General features: G+C 43.1%; 1 protein-coding gene across 2 annotated transcripts in view; it reads right to left on the reverse strand.

Annotated features, from left to right (window-relative positions):
- LOC311047491 (protein Wnt-7b) overlaps window positions 1–18,223 on the reverse strand; it is a 70,027-nt gene extending 51,804 nt beyond the window's left edge. The window contains exons 1-2 of one of the 2 annotated variants that reach the window (XM_084060223.1): window positions 17,635–18,223; window positions 6,031–6,257 (exon numbers count right to left, since the gene is read on the reverse strand). In XM_084060223.1, the coding sequence (XP_083916349.1) occupies window positions 6,031–6,257; window positions 17,635–17,714 (307 nt within the window). In that variant the 5' untranslated portion in view covers window positions 17,715–18,223. Of the gene's footprint in view, window positions 1–6,030; window positions 6,258–13,786; window positions 13,918–17,634 lie in introns of those variants that run through there. The other variant, XM_084060222.1, reaches the window with a different exon arrangement.
- Window positions 18,224–23,961: the final 5,738 nt, after the last annotated feature.

The following is a 23,961-nucleotide window of genomic DNA, read 5'->3' on the forward strand; positions in this document are numbered from 1 at the left end:
GGCATTCAGGTCATATTAGCGGCGGCGGTGAGTCAAGTTAAATACACTTGGAAGACAACGTGCGTTTATAACGTGCACGACTTGAGGTACAGGGGGCTGGGAATCATGCGTTTGGTCTAAAAACGGTGATTCTCAACCCTTTGTTTTTGTCCATTTCATGGACCCCCAGTTTGATGCATTATTAGGCCACATATTTGATACAACTTTGTATCTCTGGGACCCACCCAAATATACACTGTAAAAATCCTCAGTGTTAATTGAACTCAAGAGTTACAGACCCATAAGGGTCCATTTGGACCGCCTGGTGGTCCCTGGACCTAACGTTGAGAAACGGTGATCTAAAAAAGACTTATACTGACTTCTAAACCTTTTCAGGCTGCGACCCCACAAAATAATCATATTTGAACTGGGGACCCCCCAAAATAATCATATTGGGACCCCCCCCACCCTGACAAGCACTTGGAATTATAGGAGTTGAGGCAATACATTTTGTTTGACTCGGTTCCACAGATAAATATTGTGAAAATAGATCTACAAGCGTAGATCGGCTATTTTCTAAATGTTTGCCTCTTTCTTATATTATTTGACAATTGTTAGTATAGTTTGATTATTGATTATTTTTGATGCAGTAATGGTCTTTTTTCATTTCATTTGTACTTTTTAGGTATTCAAATCCCCCCCACCCAACTGGGGGTCTCGACCCACAGGTTGAGAACCACTGACTTAGACTATACACACCGACTCTATACGCCAAAAACACGGGCGTCTTTGAAAAACACTGACTCATGACTGATGTTCAAATGCACGCAAAGTATGCATAATAAAATGCCATCAAACATAACATGGTTATTATGAGAGATGTTTAAAAGGAGGAGGGGGTGGGGGGGGCAATACTGACTATATACCAGAATGAGTCATAGTCATACCAGGCCAGAGGATTACATATTTGAGAGTCCATGTTTGCCATGCCTATCCGCCTTGCAACCAACCGCTCCTCCCCTCCTTACCGCGGACGCGATGATGGATTTGACTCTAATTCTATTATTACGGTCTTAACCCATTGAGACCGGGAACGCGTCTGCGTGTCGTCGTATTTTTTTATTCCTTTGGGCTATTCAAAAACAGCAGATCTACAAGCTCGTAGCGCGGCACCGAGTGCCGCGCTACGAGCTTGCAGATCTGCTATTTTTTTTTAAATCGTGTAAATATTGCGCAAATCTTTGAATTTATTATAACATTTTAAAAGCGAACATTTTTAACTCAAATCTTTGCTTCTGGGGGATTCTACAAATGTCTTCTGAATCCTAACAGTGTTTTTTAAAACGTATCTGGCCGTGGACCCCCCCCCATCTCAAAATATTTTGTTCCAGGGACCACCCAGAAGTTATAACAGAGTTTTAAAAAAAAGTTTGCTTTCAAAAATACATATTCAACGATTTGCGCAAATTTTCCCACGATTTCTCAAAAAAATTGCAGATCTACAAGCTCATAGCGCGGCACTATCTGCTATTTTTGAACAGCCAAAAGAAATCCTAAAAACGACACGGACGCGTTGCCGGTCTTAATGGGTTAATAGGCTGCAACATGCCACTTCATAACACACATCTCCGTTAGCGGCGGATAATTCACTCCACATTTCATGGGACTTACATGTACTCAAGGCGCCCGTGCGTGCCAGCTAAGGCTCACTCGCAGTCGCTATAGTGCAACAACAACAGGGCACACACGCGGAGGGAGAAGGTTTGCTAAATCTATGCTTTTTGTAGAGGAAACACAAACACGACCAAATTGCCAGTTTCGAATCTCCGGGCCCTTGTTTATGGACTTGTTCTCCAATTTGTCAGCTAGAGGCATAATCGGCCGGCCAACACTCACTCCTCTCTGCACAAAGAGAGGAGGAGAGCGTTGAGGGATGGAGGAGGCCTCAATTCGAGAAACGGGGGGGGGGGCCGTATCCATTTTTCCATCAATCCGTCCGCCCCTTAACCCACTAAGACCTGGAAACGCATCTGTGTCACTTTTTCATTTGAGCTAAAGAAAAAAGCATTATTTTACACTTTGGCTATTCAAAAATCGTGAAAATGTGTGAAAATCTTTGAATATATATCATTTTAAAGCGAACATTTTTTAACTCAAATCTTTGCTTCTGGGGGGTCCCTGGAACAAAATATTTTGAGATGGCGGTCGGCGGCCAAATTCATGTAATTTTGGGGGTCCTTGACATGAAAAAGATTGAGCACTGATATAGAAACATAGGTTTTTAAGAATACTGTTGAGATTTAGGAGACATGTAGAATCGGCTTCAGGTCTTAACGGATTAAGACTCATGTTCAGTCTCTTGAGTGTCAAGGCAAAAGCGGCCATCTTATACAGGGAATGCATATTTTCGTATTCACCACGGAATAGAGAAATAAAACACCACATTTTCAGAAACACGACCCCCCCCCCCCCCCCCTCGAATGAAGATATTTGGGGGTTCTGTAATTCTCAATGACCCGCCTATTAATGTGCGCTCTCTTGGAAAGCAAACGTAATACCGCGGAGCAGGCTCCAGAAACAAGGCAAGGCGGCCTCCAAAAAAGCAGGCGGCGCGGAGAGAATGCATTAGGCCTGCGGTCGCCTGATCTTTAGGCTCTTGAGAAAGAAAAAAAAACGACGGCATCTCCACTCCCGCCAATCCAAAACAAAAAAAAACGTTTCGACTGGATCACCGGAGCAGGGGGAAAGGTTTAGCGTTCATAATTTGGGGGGGATTTGAATGAAAAACTTCAATGGGGGGGCGAGCGGAACACGGACAGCTTTTCCCTCCCTAGCGCTTGATTATGATGATGATGTGGGCATTTCTGCAGATTGGGAGACGGGATTGGAACATTTCGTCGGTTGCGAAGGGGGTTGCGTTCCATGATTTCATATGCCATGCTCTCCCCGGCAAGCTCCGTTAATGCGTACGGACACGGTCGGGGGGAGGAAGAACATGGTTATATCCTCAATCAACCCAGCGACAAACTTTGCCCACAAACGACTGGGAAAGCATCAAAGAAGAAGCGTTCGGAGTTAGTTGCACACAGTGAGCGCTCTGCTGCGAGCCGGTGGCACTTTGACAATAAGGTGTTGAGTGAGCACAGTCTTAAATGGCCCACTTTTCCACATTCCCCCCAATTGGCAGTAGGAGCAAGCAGCAGTAGCGTTGTGGTTGCCTGTGGTCTTCCATGATGACTGAGTGGGGACACTAGCTTGCAACTCAATGAGCTCGCTGATCACCTCCTGAACAGCAGTGGAGAAGCTTGACCTCGCGGTAAACTGGATCACAGATGCCTCTTAACCCTTTAAGACCTGAGGCGATTCTTAAAAATGTTTTCTAAATCCTAACAGTTTTTTGAAAAAAAAAAATGTTTTCAAGATTTTTCAAAAATAGCAGATCTACAAGCTCATAGCGCGGCACTCGGTGCCGCGCTATGAGCTTGTATATCTGCTATTTTTGAATTTATTTTTGAAAGAAATCTAAAGTGACACAGATGCGTTCCAGGTATTAATGGGTTAAAAGCAGTGGTTCAAACTCAAACTTTTTTTCATTTCCAAGGACCCCCAGTTTGTGCAGTGGTTCTCAACCTTTTACATTTCAAGGACCCCCTTAACTCTGACAGTATAGAAATGGGACCAAATGGACCCGAACGGGTCCATTTGGTTCCATTTGTATACTTTCCGAGTTACAGACTTGTAAGGGTCAATTTAGACTCCCCTCAAAGAACCCTGAGAGTCCCCTGGACCCCACTTTGTACCTCTGGGGACCCCTATCCGCACTGTGAAATATTCAGTGTTAATTTCACTCTGAGAGTGGTACAAACACTGCATAGCATTTGTACACTTTCCGAGTCACAGGCCCATAAGGGTCTTTTTTTTAGACCCCTGGTGGTCCCCGGACCCCACTTTGAGAAGCTCTGCTCCCAAGGTAGCCAATGGCAGACATTGCTTTCTGCGATGTGTCGAGTCACGGTGGCCTATCAGTGGCCGAGGTGTGGTTTCAAGTCGAATATTTCCGTAGCATCCGATGAGCGTCAGAAATGAACGAAACACGTATCATCCATCCCCTCCTTCAAAATAAATCAATCCTGTTGCGTAATTAATTGAGAGAGCAACCCTAGAAACGACTACTAGATGCAAGAAAATGAGGGCTCCTTCTGTCTTTAACTGCGAATTATTATGTAAGAAACTAAAACAAACCAAGCATCGTTGACTTGCAAAATAACAAACATATTATTGAAACAATATAGTTCTAGAGAGAAGAGGCAATCATTTCATGCAGTTCCTCCGTCTATGCAAGGACTTCTAAAAGGTATGAGAAAGACACAAGAAAGACAGAGAATGGGGGGGTGGGGGGGGGTGTGGCAAAGGAAATCAGATGGATTCCATCACAAAAGACAGTGCCACAATTACAACAAAGAAATGCCTTTTTTGTGGGGGGGCGGCGGGGAGGGGGGTGGGGAGGAGGGTGACTGGAGCAAAATCAGTCACTCCTAAAGAGCAGTGATTGTTCACAGAGCCACCGGATTAAATGCACAGCCCGACCGCACTGTAACGGCAACAAAACAGTTTCTGAATGAAAGGAAATGTATAAAAATCCCTGTAAAACAAAAGCCGTGCAAAAGAGCTCCGTTGGAATGCCAAGTTACTCAAACACAAAAAAAAGGGAGAAAAATGAAAAAAGAACAAAAAAAAAGAAAGCACTGTAAAATGTTTGTCCGGTTATAGGACCTTTCTTACATGTATGTACACAATAACATGAACACCGCCATGCAGGGGCTTTGGACACAACCAATCGAGTCCGATTAACAACAGATGTGTGTCCATCTATTTTCAGTTTCGACACAAAGCGTTTCTCTCCAATAATACCATTAGTTGTCTCCTCATTTGCGAGATCATTTTTCAAACCCCATACGTTTTCCCCATTAGGGGCTTGAGTGCCTTTCGGTAGCTTTTCCATAACTTTGGCGCGGCCCAGCGATGGTCGGCATGCTCCTAAACCGAGAAAGGTTTCGACGCGGGTTCCTACATCAACAGAAACCAGAGAGAGAGAGAGAGAGAGAGAGAGAGAGAGAGAGCGCTAGCCGCCGCACCGCGGCGCGCGCCCCGCCTGGGGAACTGCAACAGTGTCAACTGAAACGGGCGGCGACCGAACGAGGAGAAAGAGAGAGGAATCAATGGCAACGCGTCGGAGCCCCGTCTTCTTCTTGAGCAATGCCAGCGAGAAATGGTTATACAATGGAGTCAAAGGGAGTGTGTGATGCTGGTTTGAGTTTTCACTGTGTGATGTGTGTAGCTTTGGGTTTGGCTTTTGCGGAGAGCCATATTTCACAGGGCTCAAAGAAGGGTGTAGTAGGGGGGCTGGTACCATATTGTTGATACATACTCTGTCTGGTACTGTCTGTGTATTGGAGAGAGAATGTGATGATGATGCTCCTCGCCTTGTTATGTAACCATTCTTTTCTGTCTTCAGGACATAAAAAAAGAAATCACTGTTACCAGAAGACTATCTGTGTCCACAAGCCATAAGCAGGCCTCTATAAAAAAAAACATGATTGGGCATTTCACCTTGCATACCAATGTGTGAGACATCCACATGTTATATACTATCGTACACACCGTATACATGCATGTCCGTTGCATTTTTCTGTGTTCAAATATTCATACAATAATCCAGGAAGATCCTAGATGAAACAAACACTGCTTAAATCATCCCAGTACGGCCCCGCCACCAGCACAATGCAAACACATAATATCCACATACACACATAAGCACAAACACATGCCAAACGATCACACACACACACACACACACACACACACACACACAGTACACTGCCCTCCCCGAGTGATGCCTAACATATGCTCCGTCGTACAAATGGCGCCACGTGCCGGAAATCGCAGATCTGCAAACTCAAAGCGTGCCGCAATCCGCGACGCTTTTTTGAGCTTGTAGATCTGCTATTGTACGACGGAGCGTAAAAAGGCGTTGACGGTACCCAGACTGACCTACTCGCAGCTCCTGACCGAAGACGGTCCTCTCGCCGAGGGCCGAGCAGTTCCACCGGCCGTAGCGGAACTGGTACTGACATTCATTGATGCCCAGCTGGGCGCCCTCGCCGACCACTATGATGGCGTCCGGGCGGCTCTGGCATATGGCCCGCTGGCGCGGCGCCAGCCCAGGAATCTTGTTGCAGATGATGTTGGCACCCAAAGCTACCACCGAGGACAAGGCCCTGCCAAATTAAGAGACACCACACACACACAGACACACACACACACACACACACACACACACACACACACACACACACACACACACACATACATATATATCACACACGCACACACCGCACCACACACAGACCATCACATGCACGCACACACACACACACAGACAAAAACAGCGAGTTAGAATTTCGGACAGACTGACTCACTTGTTTGAAACTCTCCAGAGTAGGATTCAATTCAGCCAGTGATTGATGAATCCCGTGGTCCACGGAGCACCGTATTGCATGAAGTATAGCTATTTATTGGATTAGGGGTAAATCAAAAAGAATATCTGAGAATATTATCCAACATCAAACGCAAAATGGAGTATCGTGCAGCACGCTATAACAGCCCGGAGGGGGAAAAACGACGTGGTGCTTATTTGCTTACTGACAATGCCATTCCACATTGGTTTGGCTGCCGCGAGAGCACCGCGTTGGGGTTTCGCGTTAATTGTCACTGTAGGTAACTGCGGGCCCGCTGCGCAGATACAATGCATACCCCAATTTGTAACCGAGCCTCTCAAATTTATAGGCAAGGTTCAGCGTCTTAACCAGAAAGTCACACAGAATGTTATGCACGATGATTTGTAGAATTATGCAGTCTGAAACACATTCTCGGGCCTGAAAACACTGTCTATAAATTTCTTTGCTTTCCTCAAGCCACATCCTAGGTCTGGGAATGCATGAAGAACATGTACGGCTATTGACACAAGTCAAGTTGTATCTGCAGGGTGTTATTACTCCATTATGAATTGCAGTACTTGTCCTTAATGTTCTGTGTGTGTGTGTGCGTGTGCGTGTGCGCGTGTGCGTGTGCGTGTGCGTGCGCGCGTGTGTGTGTGTGTGTGTGTGTGTGTGTGTGTGTGTGCGTGCGTGTGTGTGTGTGTGGTGGGGGGAGGGAGTTTGATCTTGATTATTGGTTTGATGTGATAATAACATAACACATGCTGGAAGATGGGTTTGCGACCGCAAGCGAGAGCCAAAAAAAAAAAAAACACACGGAATACACAGCTAAACAAAAACCCGGGCCTTTCACCAGCAAAACGTTGTTTATAACCAGTCCTGAACCCTGCAGATACATACTTTTCAAACATGTCAGCGGGGCGAAGGAGACATAAACGAGTTGCGGAGGCGAATGCCAGCTTTGAAGTATGACGTCGGCCCTCCAAGGGTTTCACCACAAGCGAGGCAGGCCGACGCAAGCAAGTTGTGTGTCAGCACAAAAAAGGCAACGAGAGAAAGAGAGACAGAGAGAGAGAGAGAGAGAGGACTTGAAAAAGACCGGGGGTTGATAGAAGGGAAAGATAGTGGAAAGAATAGAGACAGGCTCAATTCTGTGGATCCCCCTTCAGAAGAATCGCTCGGAGGAGAGCTCTCTTTCCCAGACGATCACACATATTTCTGTTCGATTCCCAAGAAGATAATTCCAAAACGTTGCCCCCCGGATCCACTCAGAAAACAAAAGATGTGAATCGCTCGTATTATAGTCAACCACCAAACGCTCCCCGGGTCCGGTTTGTGATTGACTGTCTCCGCCAAAGACAGAAGAAAATAAATCTAAAAAATTCAAAGCCACATGTTCAAATGAAACCGTAGAACTGCAACGAGGCATGTATCTCTTACAGAACGGAGGTTTTGTTCACACAGTCTCATGGTCTGCTCCGTCGAGCAAGAAGCCGTCGAGACCCTGAGATGATACCCGATTTGTGATGGTTGCTGCGTTCACGTATATCGTTGATGTCGGGCAGAAACCGCCATATTCTAACTTTTTTCGTTTTTTCATAAATTAAAGCCCTACTTGATCATACTACAGTGTTACACAAAAGCATCAAAAGTAGCAGATCTACAAGCTCGAAACGCGGCGCGAAGCGACGCGTTTCGAGCTTGTGGATCTGCTGCTTTTGATGCTTTTGAATCTAAACGCTGAAAAGTAATAGTTTTGGACATATGAGGTTTCCACCCGACAGAGACGATATAACCTTTTGAGAACAGTTTGTTTCGTTGAATTAACTAATCCGGTTGACTTTGCTTGTTTGTTTGTTGAATTGAATTGAGTTGCACCACAACAAGAGACTTAACCGTAACTTTACCTGTCAACTTCTATAAGCAAAAGTAATAACTATAATACATTGAAATAGTTATGGACAAGTGGTACAGGTTAAAAATATGTGTGACACACAGGACAGGTGTGTCTTGTTTAACATCCTATTCCGGGCCCCTTTGCGTGTTTTGAAACCCTCTTTTCTTCCACACGCCACACGGCCCCACGTTGTGGAACACGTCACGCAAACCGCGCTGACGTTCCCTGACCCTCCTCTGCCATGACCTAACATCAGTGGTTCTCAAACTTTGTCATGTCAAGGACCCCCAAATTAATATGTATGTGGCTGCGGACTCCCCCGCCATCTGAATTACATTTTGTGCCAGGGACCCCCATACAAGATTTGTGTTGTTAAAATGATTTAAAAAATATTCAGAATTTGACACATTCTTTTTCAAGATTCTTTTGAAATAGCAGATCTACAAGCTCAAAGTGCTTGTAAATCACATCATGACACGCTGTAAGCTTGTAGATCTGCCATTTTCATGTATATAGGGTTATAGTGGTTAAACCGCATGTTGGCGCTATATTAACTCACTTTGCTGGGGGACCCCCTGGAACCCCCTCGAGTAACCCTGGGGGTCCTCAGACCCCACTTTCGAGAACCACTGGCCTGCATCGACCTTTATAACATCTCATTCGTGTGTTTTCCATAAAGTCAGGTCTGTACAGTCAGTCAGTCAGTCAGTCACTTGTCATTCAGTCGGGATAAATTGAGTGTAGGACGAATGACAGAAGTTGAACAGAGCCGGCTTGAATTGCGCCAGGCTGATGACAAAGCTATAGATTATTGCGTTGATCTCAAAGCGCTCCGTTTGCAGGCCAGTACATCGTCATGCATCTCTCCTAGCCGCGCTGTCTGTGAGCGCTGTGCTGTGTCTGTTGTCAAGTGTATATTAGTGTGCTGTTTCATCGTGTGTTCTGCAGTGTCTGTGTGAGTCCAGTGGTTGTGTGTCATTTGTTGGCAGCGCTGCGTTAATCGTTTTAATGCTATGTGTCAAAGCCAACTGCCTGTGTGAGCCTGATGCAGTGCAGTAAAAATGTTTCTAATTCTCATTGTGATCAAATCGACTTTTAACCACTTAACCCTTTAAGACCTGAAGCCGATTCTACAAAAGAGTATTCTGAAAAACGTATGTTTCTATATCAGTGGTGCTCAAACTTTTTCATGTCAAGGACCCCCAAAGTTATATGTATTTGGCCGCCGAGCCCCATCTCAAAATATGTTGTTCCAGGGACCCCCCAGAAGCAAAGATTTGAGTTTAAAACGTTCGCTTTAAAACAATATAATATTCAAGGATTTGCACACATTTTCACGATTTTTCAAAAATAGCAGATCTACAAGCTCCTAGCGCGGCACTCGGTGCCGCGGAATGTGGAACATTTCGGAACACCACCTATAATGGTATGCCCAAAATGGGAACGTGTGGGTGAAAATGGTTTATAGTCATTCTTATCGGCTGATATTTTCATGGTCGGCTCCAGGACTTCAGGACAGAGTATTCGTGATGTTTTATTAATTTGAGGTGTGATAAAGTGTCACCCTGTGTCACTTGGTTTGGTACACCTGCTAATTCACAGAACCAATGTTCTATTAGGCCATCAGGCAGCGACCCAGACCATCAGACAATGCAAAACAGAAAATTCCACAGCTAAGCTTTTAAATCACTGCATCATCAAAGAGCACATTCTGTTTGCTTAGCGATGACTGTGTGTGTGTGTATGCCAGCAGCTTGGGGACTGATATAGTCACAAATATAGAAGCTATCTGTTCAAACAGCTAATATTCACAACGTACACCCAGCTATTGAGCTGTTGGCCTAAAGTTACACCAATGACAATTAATGCTAAAACAAATTGTTTTACTAATGACCTAAATGTTGACCTGATGTATCAAGTGATGCAAAGAAAAATACACTCATTATAGCACCAGCACCATCACTGAAATAAAACCAAAAGTTAAAATTACTAAAAAAAGAAAATGCTGCCGCGAATGCTTCAAACTAGTCAGCAATGAATCCTATAACGTATAAGACATTTTAAAAATCAGAAGTTTTGCAAAAGATTTCAGCCCCGTGAGAAGCTAGACAAGTTGCACGTTCAAATGCAGAGACATGAACAGATGCACGCCCACAATCCCTTATTACACAATTACAGCTATAGAGAAATCCACTGAACTCCAATTGCTTGCTTCTAATATGGAGAGAAATAGTCTACTTCCAGAACTCCCCTAGACAAAATCGGCTGTTCTAACAATAAGCACATCTGTGTCACTTTTTCATTTGAGCTAAAAAAACATTATTTTACACTTTGGCTATTCAAAAATAGCAGATCTACAAGCTCATAGCGCGGCACCGAGTGCCGCGCTACGAGCTTGTAGATCTGCTATTTTTGAAAAATCATGAAAATGTGTGAAAATCTTTGAATACATATATTTTTAAAGCGAACATTTGTAACACAAATCTGTGCTTCTGGGGGTCCCTGAAAAACAACAAGGGATTGATCTAAGTGTTATTCATGATTCCATTCTAAAATTGCATGCACATTGTATTTTGAAAAAAAAACGTTTGAGACTAATGTTGGCTTCATGTTCAAATAGAACAAGGTGCATATATTATATTAACTTTTTAGCTACTATTACAAATGATTCCCATGGGTGCTGCTGCGTGAGGTGAGGTGTTGAAACCAGCGCTCGGTCTCTAAACGCCCCCCGTAACGTGTGTTGACGGCTCATCTAGCCACCCATGCAGCTCTCTGCACGTTTCACTGTGAGTTTAACACGCCTAAACATTAGCTGCGGATCTTGTAATGAGAGACTGCAGAATACTTTTGTGAGGATGGGGGGGTGGGGGTGAGGGGGGGGGGGTGTATAATATCGCATTCCTTTTCCCTTAATCCACGGTTTAAAGGTTCTCCTTCAAACGTATCTTTTTTTTTTTCAACGGCGAAAACGCCGAACATAAAGCATATTTTAGAAATTATCAAAACAAACAATGGTATGTAGTTTTTAATGTGCAAACCCAACACTAAACTTAGCCGTAGCTCCCCACTTTTAACTGAAACCAAAAACCACATCTATTTCAGCATCAGGTTTAGGGTCTCCTCACAGTCAAACGGGAGGAAGAAAGGGAGCATGGTTGAGAAATTCTTTTTGGAAGGCTTTAGCCCATTAAGACCGGGAAAACATCCGTGTCATTTTAGATTTTAACCACTTTAACCATTATTTTTTTATACTTTTGGCTGTTCAAAAATAGCAGATCTTCAAGCTCCCTGCAGATCTACAAGCTCTACAAGATCTACAAGCAGATCTAAAAGCTTATAGCGCGGCACGAAGTGGCGCGCTATGAGCTTGTAGATCTGCTATTTTTGGAAAATCATGAAAATGAGTGCAAAACTTTGAATAAATATATATATTTTTTTAAAGCAAACATGTTTTATCTTTGCTTCTGGGGGTCCCTGGAACAACATATTTTCAGATGGGGGTCGGCGGCCAAATACATATCATTTTGGGGGTCCTTGACATCAAAACGTTTGAGAACCACTGATATTATAGCAACATGAGATAGAATTGGCCTCAGGTCTTAAGGAAAACATGTGTCAATTTAGATTTGTTTTGGCTATTAAAAAATAGCAGATCTACAAGCTCATAGCGTGCCGTGCTACGAGCTTGTAGATCTGCTATTTTCAAAAAAAAACTTGAAGACTTGTGCAATAAAGAATCAGGCCTCAGCCAGCCAGGTCTGAATGGGTTAAGAAAGCCAACATCCCCCCCCTCGCAAGACTATTTCTCGTTTAATTCAAAGCCACAACATATTATGGTGTCAATCACGTGTAGCAGTCGCAGGAAGATGTTTTTATTCCGCTTGTTTAAGATGTGGCCTGTGAAATTATAAGTTAGGAATACTGAGAATTAGACGGCGGTGATGTAATGCATAAACGTAATCCTTCCACAAGTTGTGACAGGTAACAGAGAGGCTCGCATCATGCTCTAAAAGCTGCCCCATGTTTCTCCTCTCTCAGTCTCCACTATGACACAATCTAATTGTCTTGAACATCTCTGCCACTCTGTGGCCAGTGGTGGAAAAAGTACTCACTTTTTTCTTTTTTTACTTAAGTAAAAGTATCAATACCGCGGTGTAGAAATACTCTGTTACAAGTAAAAGTACCGGATTTCAAAATGTACTTGTGTAAAAAAAGTAGAAAAAAATATACTGGCATCAAAATGTAGCTTAAAAGTACCAGAGGTAGAAAGTGCTCATTATGCAGAATGTCCCATTTCAAGTTTTCAAACGTAGACTATAAAAATCATTTGAAAATAGCAAATACAAGCTCACAATGCCTCGCAAGCTTGTAGATCTGCTATTTTCAAATGGGAAATGTAGGCTATATAGGGGGTAATCTATGTTTTGTAATAATAATCAAAATCTACAACGTAACTATGCTGGAGTTTTCTAATTATTGTAAAGTAAAAAAGTACAATATCTGCCTCTGAGATGAAGTGGAGTAGAAGTAAAAGTACAGAAAATTGGAAATACTCCAGTAAAGTAAAAAAGAAAATACCTCAAAATTGTACTTAAGTACAAGCAGTGCTTGAGTACATGTACTTAGTTACTTTACACCACTGTGTCTATATGGGCTATAGCGCTTCTATATCCACCTGTAGGAAGCATGTCAGTGCTATATACTGCTTAGCAACTAATTACTGTGATCCCACGTGGAAAGCTCACTGGGTTATTATGTATAGCACATAACATCTACAAATGTGTGACACATTTAAAATTGCGTAAAAATCGAAATTGCGAAGTGCGCACTCATCACTGTCCTATATCCTAAGAGTTTGATGATGAATAGCTGCTACTTCACTAAAAAAATATTAACCATAATTATGTATCCCACCTGCATTTTATCTTTGAGAGACAAGGAGCAAACAAGGAATTCTAAAGCAAACCATGGAGTTAAACCCAAATTCATCATGCATGTGGGCTTTCTCTGGTGCGCACGCACGCGCGCGTGATCACACACACACACACACACACACACACACACACACACACACACACACACACACACACACACACACACACACACACACACACACACACACACACACTGGAGTTAATTATGCGACCGGCTAATTGCGTCTATACTTCACAGGTCTGTAGGCTATATCTCTGAGAGAGGGTGCGTGAATGGAACCATTTGGTTCCATTTGGTAACACTATCAGATAGCCAATCTACAAGCTGAGCTTGTAGATCTGCTATCTGAGAGTGTTAAATACACTTTTAAGATTGTACAGTATTAGATTCGGGGGGGTCCCACTCACTCCCACCTTGAAATGGAATGAAATTAAGAGAGAGAGAGAGAAAAAAAAGTTTGAATCAGATCACTTACAGGTAGCTGCCACTCGTGAGGATGAGGAAGATCTGAGGATAGTAAACTGACAGCAGTACACTGCGCGACGAGAAGATGATCATGATGACATTGAACACAAAATGCCACTTTTTTGTCACTTCAGAGTGGAGAAAAAGGCAAGAATTATAAGAAAAAAAGAAGAAGGATCACACATAAAAAAAAGATGAACTCCGTAATAATATCCCTCCCCGGGGGCCGGGCTGATGCGCGATCCTCTCTAATATCCTTTTTCTAATAAGCTCCACAAAAAAAAGAGAGATCGGCGCGGTGAGTGTCTCCCTCCTGTCCGCTTGGAGCGACGCGTCAGGCGGCCAGAGGCTCGCGGTGTTGGTCGCTACTAATATGCAGCTCCGAGCTCCCACTGCAGGGCCGGATTGGCTCTGTCATGATGTCTACGGCAGCATATAGAGAGGACTAGTTACAGAAATGTGGTTCCCCCCGATCCGAGCATGGAATGATGATGGTTTTTTAAGGGATTTTTCTGGATGGCAAAGGAGAGAGGGAGAGAGAGAGTGTGTGTGTGTGTGTGTGTGTGTGTGTGTGTGTGTGTGTGTGTGTGTGTGTGTGTGTGTGTGCGTGTGTGTGTGCGTGTGTGCGTGTGTGTCTTTCTCCTCCACACTCTCATGAGAGTCAGTGCCTGATGCCATTGGGCAGGGGAGTGGAGAGAGAGAGAGAGAGAGAGAGACTATGCTGCTATCCGCCCACTTTGCAGCCACAAACAGGACAATGCAGTGACACTGATCCACTAGATCCACTCTGCCTGGACTGGACAGACATTCGTTTCATTCATTCATCCACGAACCCGCCAGCCAAAAAAAGTATAAACAAACAAAACAGACACTGGCTGCGTGGGGGCAAGCATGCAGTGAGCACTCCAAAACCTCAGCACCCATTCATTCACACACCAACACTTAGGCCTGTCAGGATTATGACACAATCACCTAATCGCAATTATTTGAGATGATCGCGATTATTTTATTTTTTTGTCATAATCGTCAATCGTTTCCATGTTGAAAAAAACATGTTTTCAAACATCTTCCAAAAATAGCAGAAATAGCTGATCTACAAGCTTACATTCGTGACCTGTTGTAAGCTTGTTTGTAGATCAGCTGTTTCTTCGATCAGCTTGTAGGTGAGGTATTTTCAAACATTTTTTATATAAAATGATTAAATGTGTCAGTAATTTAAGTTATTTGTCATATATCTGCCCTGTAGTGCAGTTTGATTATTAAGCAAATAAAAAAAAACTAACAGAAATAAAATGTAAAACAATCTATTCATGTTTCAATGCCAACAACACAATTAATCGCAATTATTTATGGGACAATTAATCATGGCCTTAAATGTGTAATCGTGACAGCCCTGCCAAAACACGCAAAAAATTCTTACATTCCAATCTCCTTTTTGTTGTTGTTGCTGGACTGCTACCCTTTGGCACGTGGTGCTGAAGTGACAAACAGTTATTAACTTATAAAACCGCTCATATAGACGAGGCTTTTGTTTTTATAATGATGGCAGCTACTGTTAGTTGTTGGAGATAATAGTTATAATATTCCTGGCACTCTTTGATACTTGGAAAGAAATCTGTCGCATGTTTTTTTTTTGGTAAGGAGTGGAAGGGCTTGTATGGCTGCAGCCCAAGCATGTCCTTCGTCACCTGTAGACGCTCCAGTCACTGTAAATGAAGAGGGTATCATGACAGATTTGTCCCTGGGTTATACGGGAATGATCTAACCCAGTTCAGCTTGATAAATAGTAAGATGGGCCAATGTGTGAACGACTTTTTCTCTCCCCCCCCCCCTTACTTGAGCTATACATGTCATTTGATATGATCATCACTGGAACTTGACGTTTTTTTTTAAGATGCACGGTTCGCTGCGAGTTGAGAGACTGGGCTCTCGGAGATGGATGGATAGATAGATAGATAGATAGATAGATAGATAGATAGATAGATAGATAGATAGATAGATAGATAAACAAGATATCAAATTGAGGCACGTGGCCTTATTCATATCAAACTGGGGGTCCTTGAAAGAAAAAATAAAAATAGCCATTCTGCTCAACTGGGCCGTTGTGCGCCTTTTGCGCAAAAGGCCCACTCCTCTCACTCCATGCCTGTACAGTATAATGTCCAGGCTTCATAATAACACTTCAGTGTGCTACAGTAGCCTATAAGCTGGTGTAATAGACAACACTTCAGTGGCCATGCATGCAGTGTGCTACAGTATTAAGCTGGTTGGGGGCAGTAGAGGAAAGCGTGGGGATATAGAATTCCTCGGTGTTCTGTTTATTATGCATCCAGGTGAGCTATTGCAAAACAGGTAAAAGACTCCGTCTGGCCGATGGAATGTGGAAATACAACTCGGTGTGTGTGTCTGCTCACCGCCGCTATTAATGAAGGTATGCAGAGAGACAGCGGCTCAAATGATCTGCCCAGACAAAAGGCAAAGCAGGAGAACACACAACACACTGACAGTGTCTCAAACCTTTTCATGTCAAGGAGGACCCCTATCTGGCCGCGGACCCTGCATCTGAAAAGATGTTTTGCCAAGGACCCCTTACAAAATGTGTGGTGGTTAAAATGTCAACAAATATTCAAAACGTTTTAAAAAAAAATGTCAAAAATAATATTTAAAAAAAGAAATCTAAAAAATCCAACATTCTTTCTTTTTAAATAACTGATATAGCCTATAGGCCCTTTGGGGTCCCCGGACCCCACTTTGAGAACCCCTGCATTAGACCACGGACCACCATAACTCTTGAGTGTACAAATGGAACCAAATGGACCCGTAACCATTTGGTTCCATTTGTACACTCTCAGAGTTACAGCCACATAGGGTCCATTTGGTGCCTAACTATCCATTTATCTGGGTACCCCCTGGAACCCCCCTATATAAGGACCCCTGGGGGTCCCCGGACCCCACTTTGAGAACCAACGGTGTAGCCTATACTGACAATAAAAGTGAATATAAAAAGGCCTGGTATAGCTTACAGGACAACTATCGTCTGACCCCCATTTAATATATCATACATTATAGGCCCACCACGACGCTTTCCATAGGCAGTGATGGTTGATGGAAGAAGTTCTCCCATTTTTTTACTTAAGTAAAAGTATCAATACTGCAATGTATGCTCTCTTACAAGTAGAAGTCCTTGAGTAAAAGTGCAAAAGTATTGGCATCAAAATATACTTAAAGTACCAAAAGTCAAAGTAGGCCTATGTGCAGAAGGTCCCATGTATTAAAATATATATTTTGAAAATAGCAGATCTGCAAGCTCACAATGCATATGTTTTGTAATAATAATCTAAATACAACGTAACTAAAGTTTTCAAATAAATGCAGTGGAGTAAAAAAGTACAATATTTGGATCCGAGATGTAGTGGAGTAGAATAAAAATATAGAAAATACACAAGTACAGTACTTGAGTACATGTACTTAGTTACTTTACACCACTGTCCATATAGGCTAGATATAATTTTGGGGAGGAAATGTTTACTTGCCGTTCAACTGCAAAACACCTGCTGGGAAATTATGCTTTAAAGTTGATAAGGACATATTATGGGTTACTGATGTCCACTATAATATGATTTAAATTGTGTGTGTGTGTGTGTGTGTGTGTGTGTGTGTGTGTGTGTGTGTGTGTGTGTGTGTGTGTGTGTGTGTGTGTGTGTGTGTGTGTGTGTGTGTGTGTGTGTGTGTGTGTGGTAGCTAATTATAATTGCCACAGTGCCACACTGCGTTTGATAATCATGTTTTGCGCAACATCATGCAAACACAGACAGACAGCAATAATGACATGGTTCAAAATCAAAGACAGAGACTCACCCAATCCTCAGATATATGATGCCAAAGCACAGGAACACGTATAAAGTCCACTTTCGGAGGGGTCTGTGCATTATGATCATTCCCACTATGTGCAGCAGAGGCCAGACAGTCTCTCTCTGCGTTGATCACAACATTGGCAGGGTTTCTCCTCCTAGATATATATATATATATATATTAACCTTTCCAGATGCACGTATTATAATATCGGCCGTCGTTTCCCGCGACACAGACGTCAAATGCCTTGTTTGTAATCTTCACGAAATCCATGATCCAATTTTTTTTTTTAAAGCGCTCAGGTGAGATGATGATGATGATGACAAACCTGGAAAGGTGGTTTTAGCTGAAGGATTCCAAAATGAAACTTGAGAGAGAGAGAGAGAGAGAGAGAGAGAGAGGGTCGGACGGAGCTGGGAAAGGTGAATGAGTTCTCCAGTGGAGCTTTGCTTTGGGGGAAAAGGCTGGATTCGTCCTGTTTTTTGTTGTTTTGTTGTGCAAAGTGCCAGCTGAACTCGTAAAAATCACATTTGTTCCTTTAGTAGCCTCAATTGTCCTCCTGTGATACAGTAACAGCGCCGATCGTGTGGATTCGGTCGGATCAGCCTTCTGACGACATGTTAAACTGCAGGTCCCATGTAACCAAGTGCAGCCACAGGTAGGGTTAGACTAAACCCAGGTAACAAAAGGTCTATATACACGCCTCCTCCTGCGGCATGGATGTGTTGTGTGGGGGAATAGATGGGACGGGCTTCCACGACCAGGCTCTCGGCTTGAACACGTGTAGTTGTTGTACAGAAAAGACTAAAGAAGGCAACGATCTGAAACGGCCTTTTATAGGCCTATAGTCTAGGCTGTTATAGGTTGCAACACTGTGGCAACACGCTGTACAGATGGCTTAGCCCTCCTCGGCTGACTAGACCACAACAGTAATGGTCATAAAATAAGGGCTAATTGGAAAAGAATGGGGGCCCTGCTGACAACGACTCCAAACTATGTATCAATGTTCAGTGTGCTTGAATGAATAATGATGGGTTTATTTGTTTTCTTCCGAATGCTGAATTACATTGCAATGATACATGTAATGAGTAATATTAACTAATGTTTTTTTTTCTGGTGATAAATTAATTGTGACTTTTTGACTTTCAAATGAAATTAGAACAACCTCCTCCTCGTTAGTGTCACACTAGTGAAAGATTGGTGTGAATTTTATACAGAGTTTGACCTGAGCAAACTGTTCGCATTCACACAGTGCAGCATGAGTCAAGTTCAACTCCCCAGGGAACCGTTCTTTGCAATGGAAGACTCCCTCTAGTGGATAAACATTGCAGTTGCAGCAGAGGCTCTCAACCATTTTCATGTCAAGGACCCCTAAATTATGATGTATTTGGCCGTGGACTCCCCCATATGAAAATATTTTGTACCAGGGACCCCCATACAAGATGTTTTAAAAAATCAAACGTTTTAACATTTTTGTATTTGTTTTTTTTACATTTTTTTTTTTAAATAGCCAATGTATATTTACACAGATTTTGATGCTAACACATTTGGCTGGGGACCCCCTCAAAGGACCTGGGGGTCCCCTTTAGATCCCACTTTTGAGAACCACTGTCTCATATGTTAGACCTACAGTTTGAATCATTAGTGAGAATTCACCATCTGACAAATGCATTAATTCACAACATTCCCTTCCCCTTTTCACATATTAAACTCTAAATTAATTATTGGAAGGCTATATGGCGCAAACCAAAAATCAACACCAATTAAAATAATAAGGAGAATCTTTAATTAGGATCATAGTTGCTTGTCGTGCTAGTAATTACATTTTGATTCAGTGTTTTGCTCAAACTGAAAAAAAAGGAGCGAGGCTTCTCCTCAAGGTTTTATTATCCCGCACTGTTCAAATCCTTAGTGTTACTTTAACCCTGAGAGTGTGTAAAACACACCCCTAACCGTCCATTCCTTACACTGTCAAAGCTAATTTGATGACACAGACAATTTCTTTTTTGTTGCTCTGTGGGTACATTTTCTTAACCCATTAAGACCGGGAACGCATCTGTGTCATTTTTAAGATTTCTTTGGCTATTCAAAAATAGCAGATAGTGCCGCGCTATGAGCTTGTAGATCTGCTCATTTTTTTTTAATCGTGGAAAATATGTGCAAATCTTTGAATATGTATTTTTGATAGCAAACTTTTTTTTAACTCTGTTATAACTTCTGGGGGTCCCTGGAACAAAATATTTTGAGATGGGGGGTCCACGGCCAGATACCTTTTAAAAAACACTGTTAGGATTTAGAAGACATTTGTAGAATCCCCAGAAGCAAAGATTTGAGTTAAAAGTGCTCACTTTAAAATGTTATATATATTCAAAGATTTGCACAATATTTTCACGATTTTTCAAAAATAGCAGATCTATGAGCTTGTAGATCTGCTATTTTTGAATAGCCAAAATAAATCTTAAGATGACACAGATGCGTTTCCCAGTCTTAAAGTGTTAAAACAACACATAAACCCAAATCAACTTATTTAGAGCTTATGCTTCAAACGCGAACGCATGAAAAATGACTAAACGGGCTTTAATAATTACAGCATGAACTGAAATTACAGACATGCGCGGGCCGGGTCTGCAGGGCTGTTATTGACAGCGAACAGCCAGACAGACTTTTTTGTTTCAAAACACAGCCATCTAAAAGGCCTGATTTACACTTTGGGCGCTCGTCCGTGTCAGAAGATCTGAAAGGCCGTCGTGACCTTGTAGATCTTCTGTTTCTCGGTTTGCGCGCCGGCACCAACCCAGCATATATAAGTCAGGCTTTAAATTCCAGATGGATTTTGTGTTTTTTTTTATTTTTGTGGAAAATAATGAAAGTCGACATGCAGACATGCAGCAGTGACATAAAACGACATGTATTTGATGTCTAACCCCGTAAAAGATGGCCTTGTTTGTCTTGAACATGTACGGTACATAGCTCATCGCGGCACAGCGCAGCATGGGCGGAATGAGCAGGCCTTAATTAAAATGTTCAAAGGGGAAACACTGTCTTTTATTATGGCCCGGATCAAGACCAGGGGACAAAGTGCGTCACAGTGCTATTTGTCACCCAAAGCCATTGTCATGGCAAACATGTCACACACACACACACACACGCACACACGCACGCACGCACGCACACACGCGCACGCACGCACGCACGCACGCACGCGCACACACACACACACACACACACACACACACACACACACACACACACACACACACACACGTGCACGCACGCACGCACGCACGCACGCACGCACGCACGCACGCACGCACACAAACACACAAACACATGCACACGCATGCACACACACACATGCACATCCGCACATATGCACACACACACACACACACACACACACACACACACACACACACACATACATATGTAAGCACACAGATGCACGCATGTGCACGCTCGAACAAATGGACACACTCACGGTTAGGGAATGCGTATGTGCACACGTCTCTTTCCACACATGCACACATGTGCGCGCGCGCGCACACACACACACACACTACAAGATGTTAATTTGGCGTGTATAAAAATGGACCCATAACAGTGGGTTTGAGTGTCAGTTTTTACACTCTCACAGTCAAATGAAGATGTGACTACAGGCACGTACACACACACGCACGCACGCACACACACACACACACACACACACACACAGACAGACACACATGTACGCACATAACTCACAAACAAAACCAACCATAGACACAAAGACCACAGGCACGCATACAAACACACACACAGACACACTCTCACGTGCAGACGCGCACACAGACACACACATCTACACACTCACACGAGACACACACTCAAGCATAGACACAGACGCGCACACAGACACACACTCACGCATAGACACAGACGCACACAGACACACACTCACGCATCGACACAGACGCGCACACAGACACACACTCACGCATAGACACAGACGCGCACACAGACACGCACTCACACATAGACACAGACGAGCACACAGACACACACTCACACATAGACACAGACGCACACAGACACACACTCACGCATAGACACAGACGCACACAGACACACACTCACGCATAGACACAGACGAGCACACAGACACACACTCACGCATAGACACAGACGCGCACACAGACACGCACTGAGGCGCAGACACACACAGGCACACACACACACACACACACACACACACACAGTCGCCACTCACGTGCAGACGCGCGCAGAAACGTGAACACACACATACACACCCACACACACACGAACACACACACACACACACACACACAGGCGCACACATCCTTTCAGAGCCTGGGTGGCATGGTGAGGATCCTGTGACATGGTGTTTATTTAACTTCAAAAAGCCGAGGCGGAGATGACAGCATGCGGGCCACTGAGGACATATCAATCTGTTAGAGTCATACTGTATGTGTACCACATCATAGTTAACCCATCCAGGCCGGGGAACGCATCTGTGTGTCATTTTTAGACGTCTTTAGGCTATTCAAAAAATAGCAGACATTTTCACGACTTTTCAAAAAATAGCAGATCCACAAGCTCGTAGCGCGGCACTCGGTGCCGCGCTACGAGCTTGTAGATCTGCTATTTTTTGAATAGTCAAAGAAATCTTAAAATGACACAGATGCGTTCCCGGTCTTAATGGGTTAATATATACTCTATTACATATCAATCTGTTAGAGTCATACTGTATTTGTGCCACATCGTAGTTACTAATATATACTCTATTACATATCAATCTGTTAGAGTCATACTGTATGTGTGCCACATAGTAGTTACTAATATATACTCTATTACATATCAATCTGTTAGAGTCATACTGTATGTGTGCCACATCATAGTTACTAATATAATACTCTATTACATATCAATCTGCTAGTCATACTGTATGTACAGTATGTATGCCACATCACTAATTACTAATACTCCAATCTGGGAACCCATTCTGTAAAAAAAAAAAAAATCCCCTTTGTTTTTGCCTCTGGGGGCACCGCCTTTTTTTTTGTTGGTGTAAAACAGGAACTCAGGTTTTACTCCTCCCTTTTCTTAGTCCACTTCCTCCCGGTTGCTTCTGTGTTTATTCCTACTAACAACAACACTACATGTTTAAGGCAGTGGTGCTCAAAGCAGAATCTGTCTGGAGATATTACTCTATACTATAGACTCTACTATAGGCCATTTATGAGCACATGGTTCTGCACCTGGTGGAAGATATGGGGCCCTGAGAGTGAACCAAATGGACCCGTAAGGATCCATTTGGTTCCATCCGTATGCTCTCAGAGTTACAGACCCATAAGGGTCCATATGGCCATGTGGTTCCTGGACCCAACGTTGAGATCCAGTACTCTATACCATTGGTTCTCAAAGTGGGGTCCGGTGACCCCCAGGGGTTCTGGGGGGGGTACCAGGGGGTCCCCAGCAACATGTGTTAATATAGCGTCCCAATCATATTGACCACTTTAATCATATTTCATTTTTTTGCTATTTTTGAACAATCTTAAAGATTTGTGCAAATCTTTGAATATATATATATTTTTAAAGTGATTTTTTTTTACTCAAATCTTTTCTTCTGGAGGTCCCTGGCACAAATAGTTTTTCAGATGGGGGTCCACGGCCAAATACATAATTATCAATTTGGGGGTCCTTGACATCAGTGTTAATTTTGTTGACTAAGACTAAGGTTTTGATATTTAGTCGACTAAGGCTAGAGACTAAACAATTTCAAAAGACTAAAATGGGACTAAAACTAAATGGTGTGTTATTCAAGAGACTAAGACTAAATCAGAATTTGCAGTCAAAATTAACACTGCTTGTCATGATTATTATGATTATGATCATCACAGGGCATTGTATGTGAAAATATGTCCATTTGGAGTACACACTAGATGAACACAGTCAGTGCTCCCCTTGTGTCTGTGTCTATGCTCTTCTCTCTCTGTTTCGTCTGCGATATTAATAACTTGTCAGCTAAACTATTTTCAAAAAAGCACATCTTACTATTGAACTATATCGGATCCTTTTCATCTGTGCCGTCAAGGGAGAATTTTTCAGAGAAGGGGGACGGGGAGGAGAGGGAGGAATTAAACGTATTGTTGGCAAGCGCGGGACGATATGTCGCTCTGTCTTTCTGAATATTATTAAGTGCTTTTGACCGACAACTAAATAAGAGAAGCCCTGCCGGTTAGCCATGTGTTTGCATGGGAGCCACTTCAAGCTGGAAACAGTGAGAGGGCTGCAGCAGGGGCCGGTCCGTGCCAAACCATGGAGTGGAGTGGGCTG

The sequence above is a fragment of the Gymnoscopelus microlampas genome (assembly GCF_963454915.1).
Source record: "Gymnoscopelus microlampas genome assembly, chromosome: 6".
Taxonomy (NCBI): Eukaryota; Metazoa; Chordata; class Actinopteri; order Myctophiformes; family Myctophidae; genus Gymnoscopelus; species Gymnoscopelus microlampas.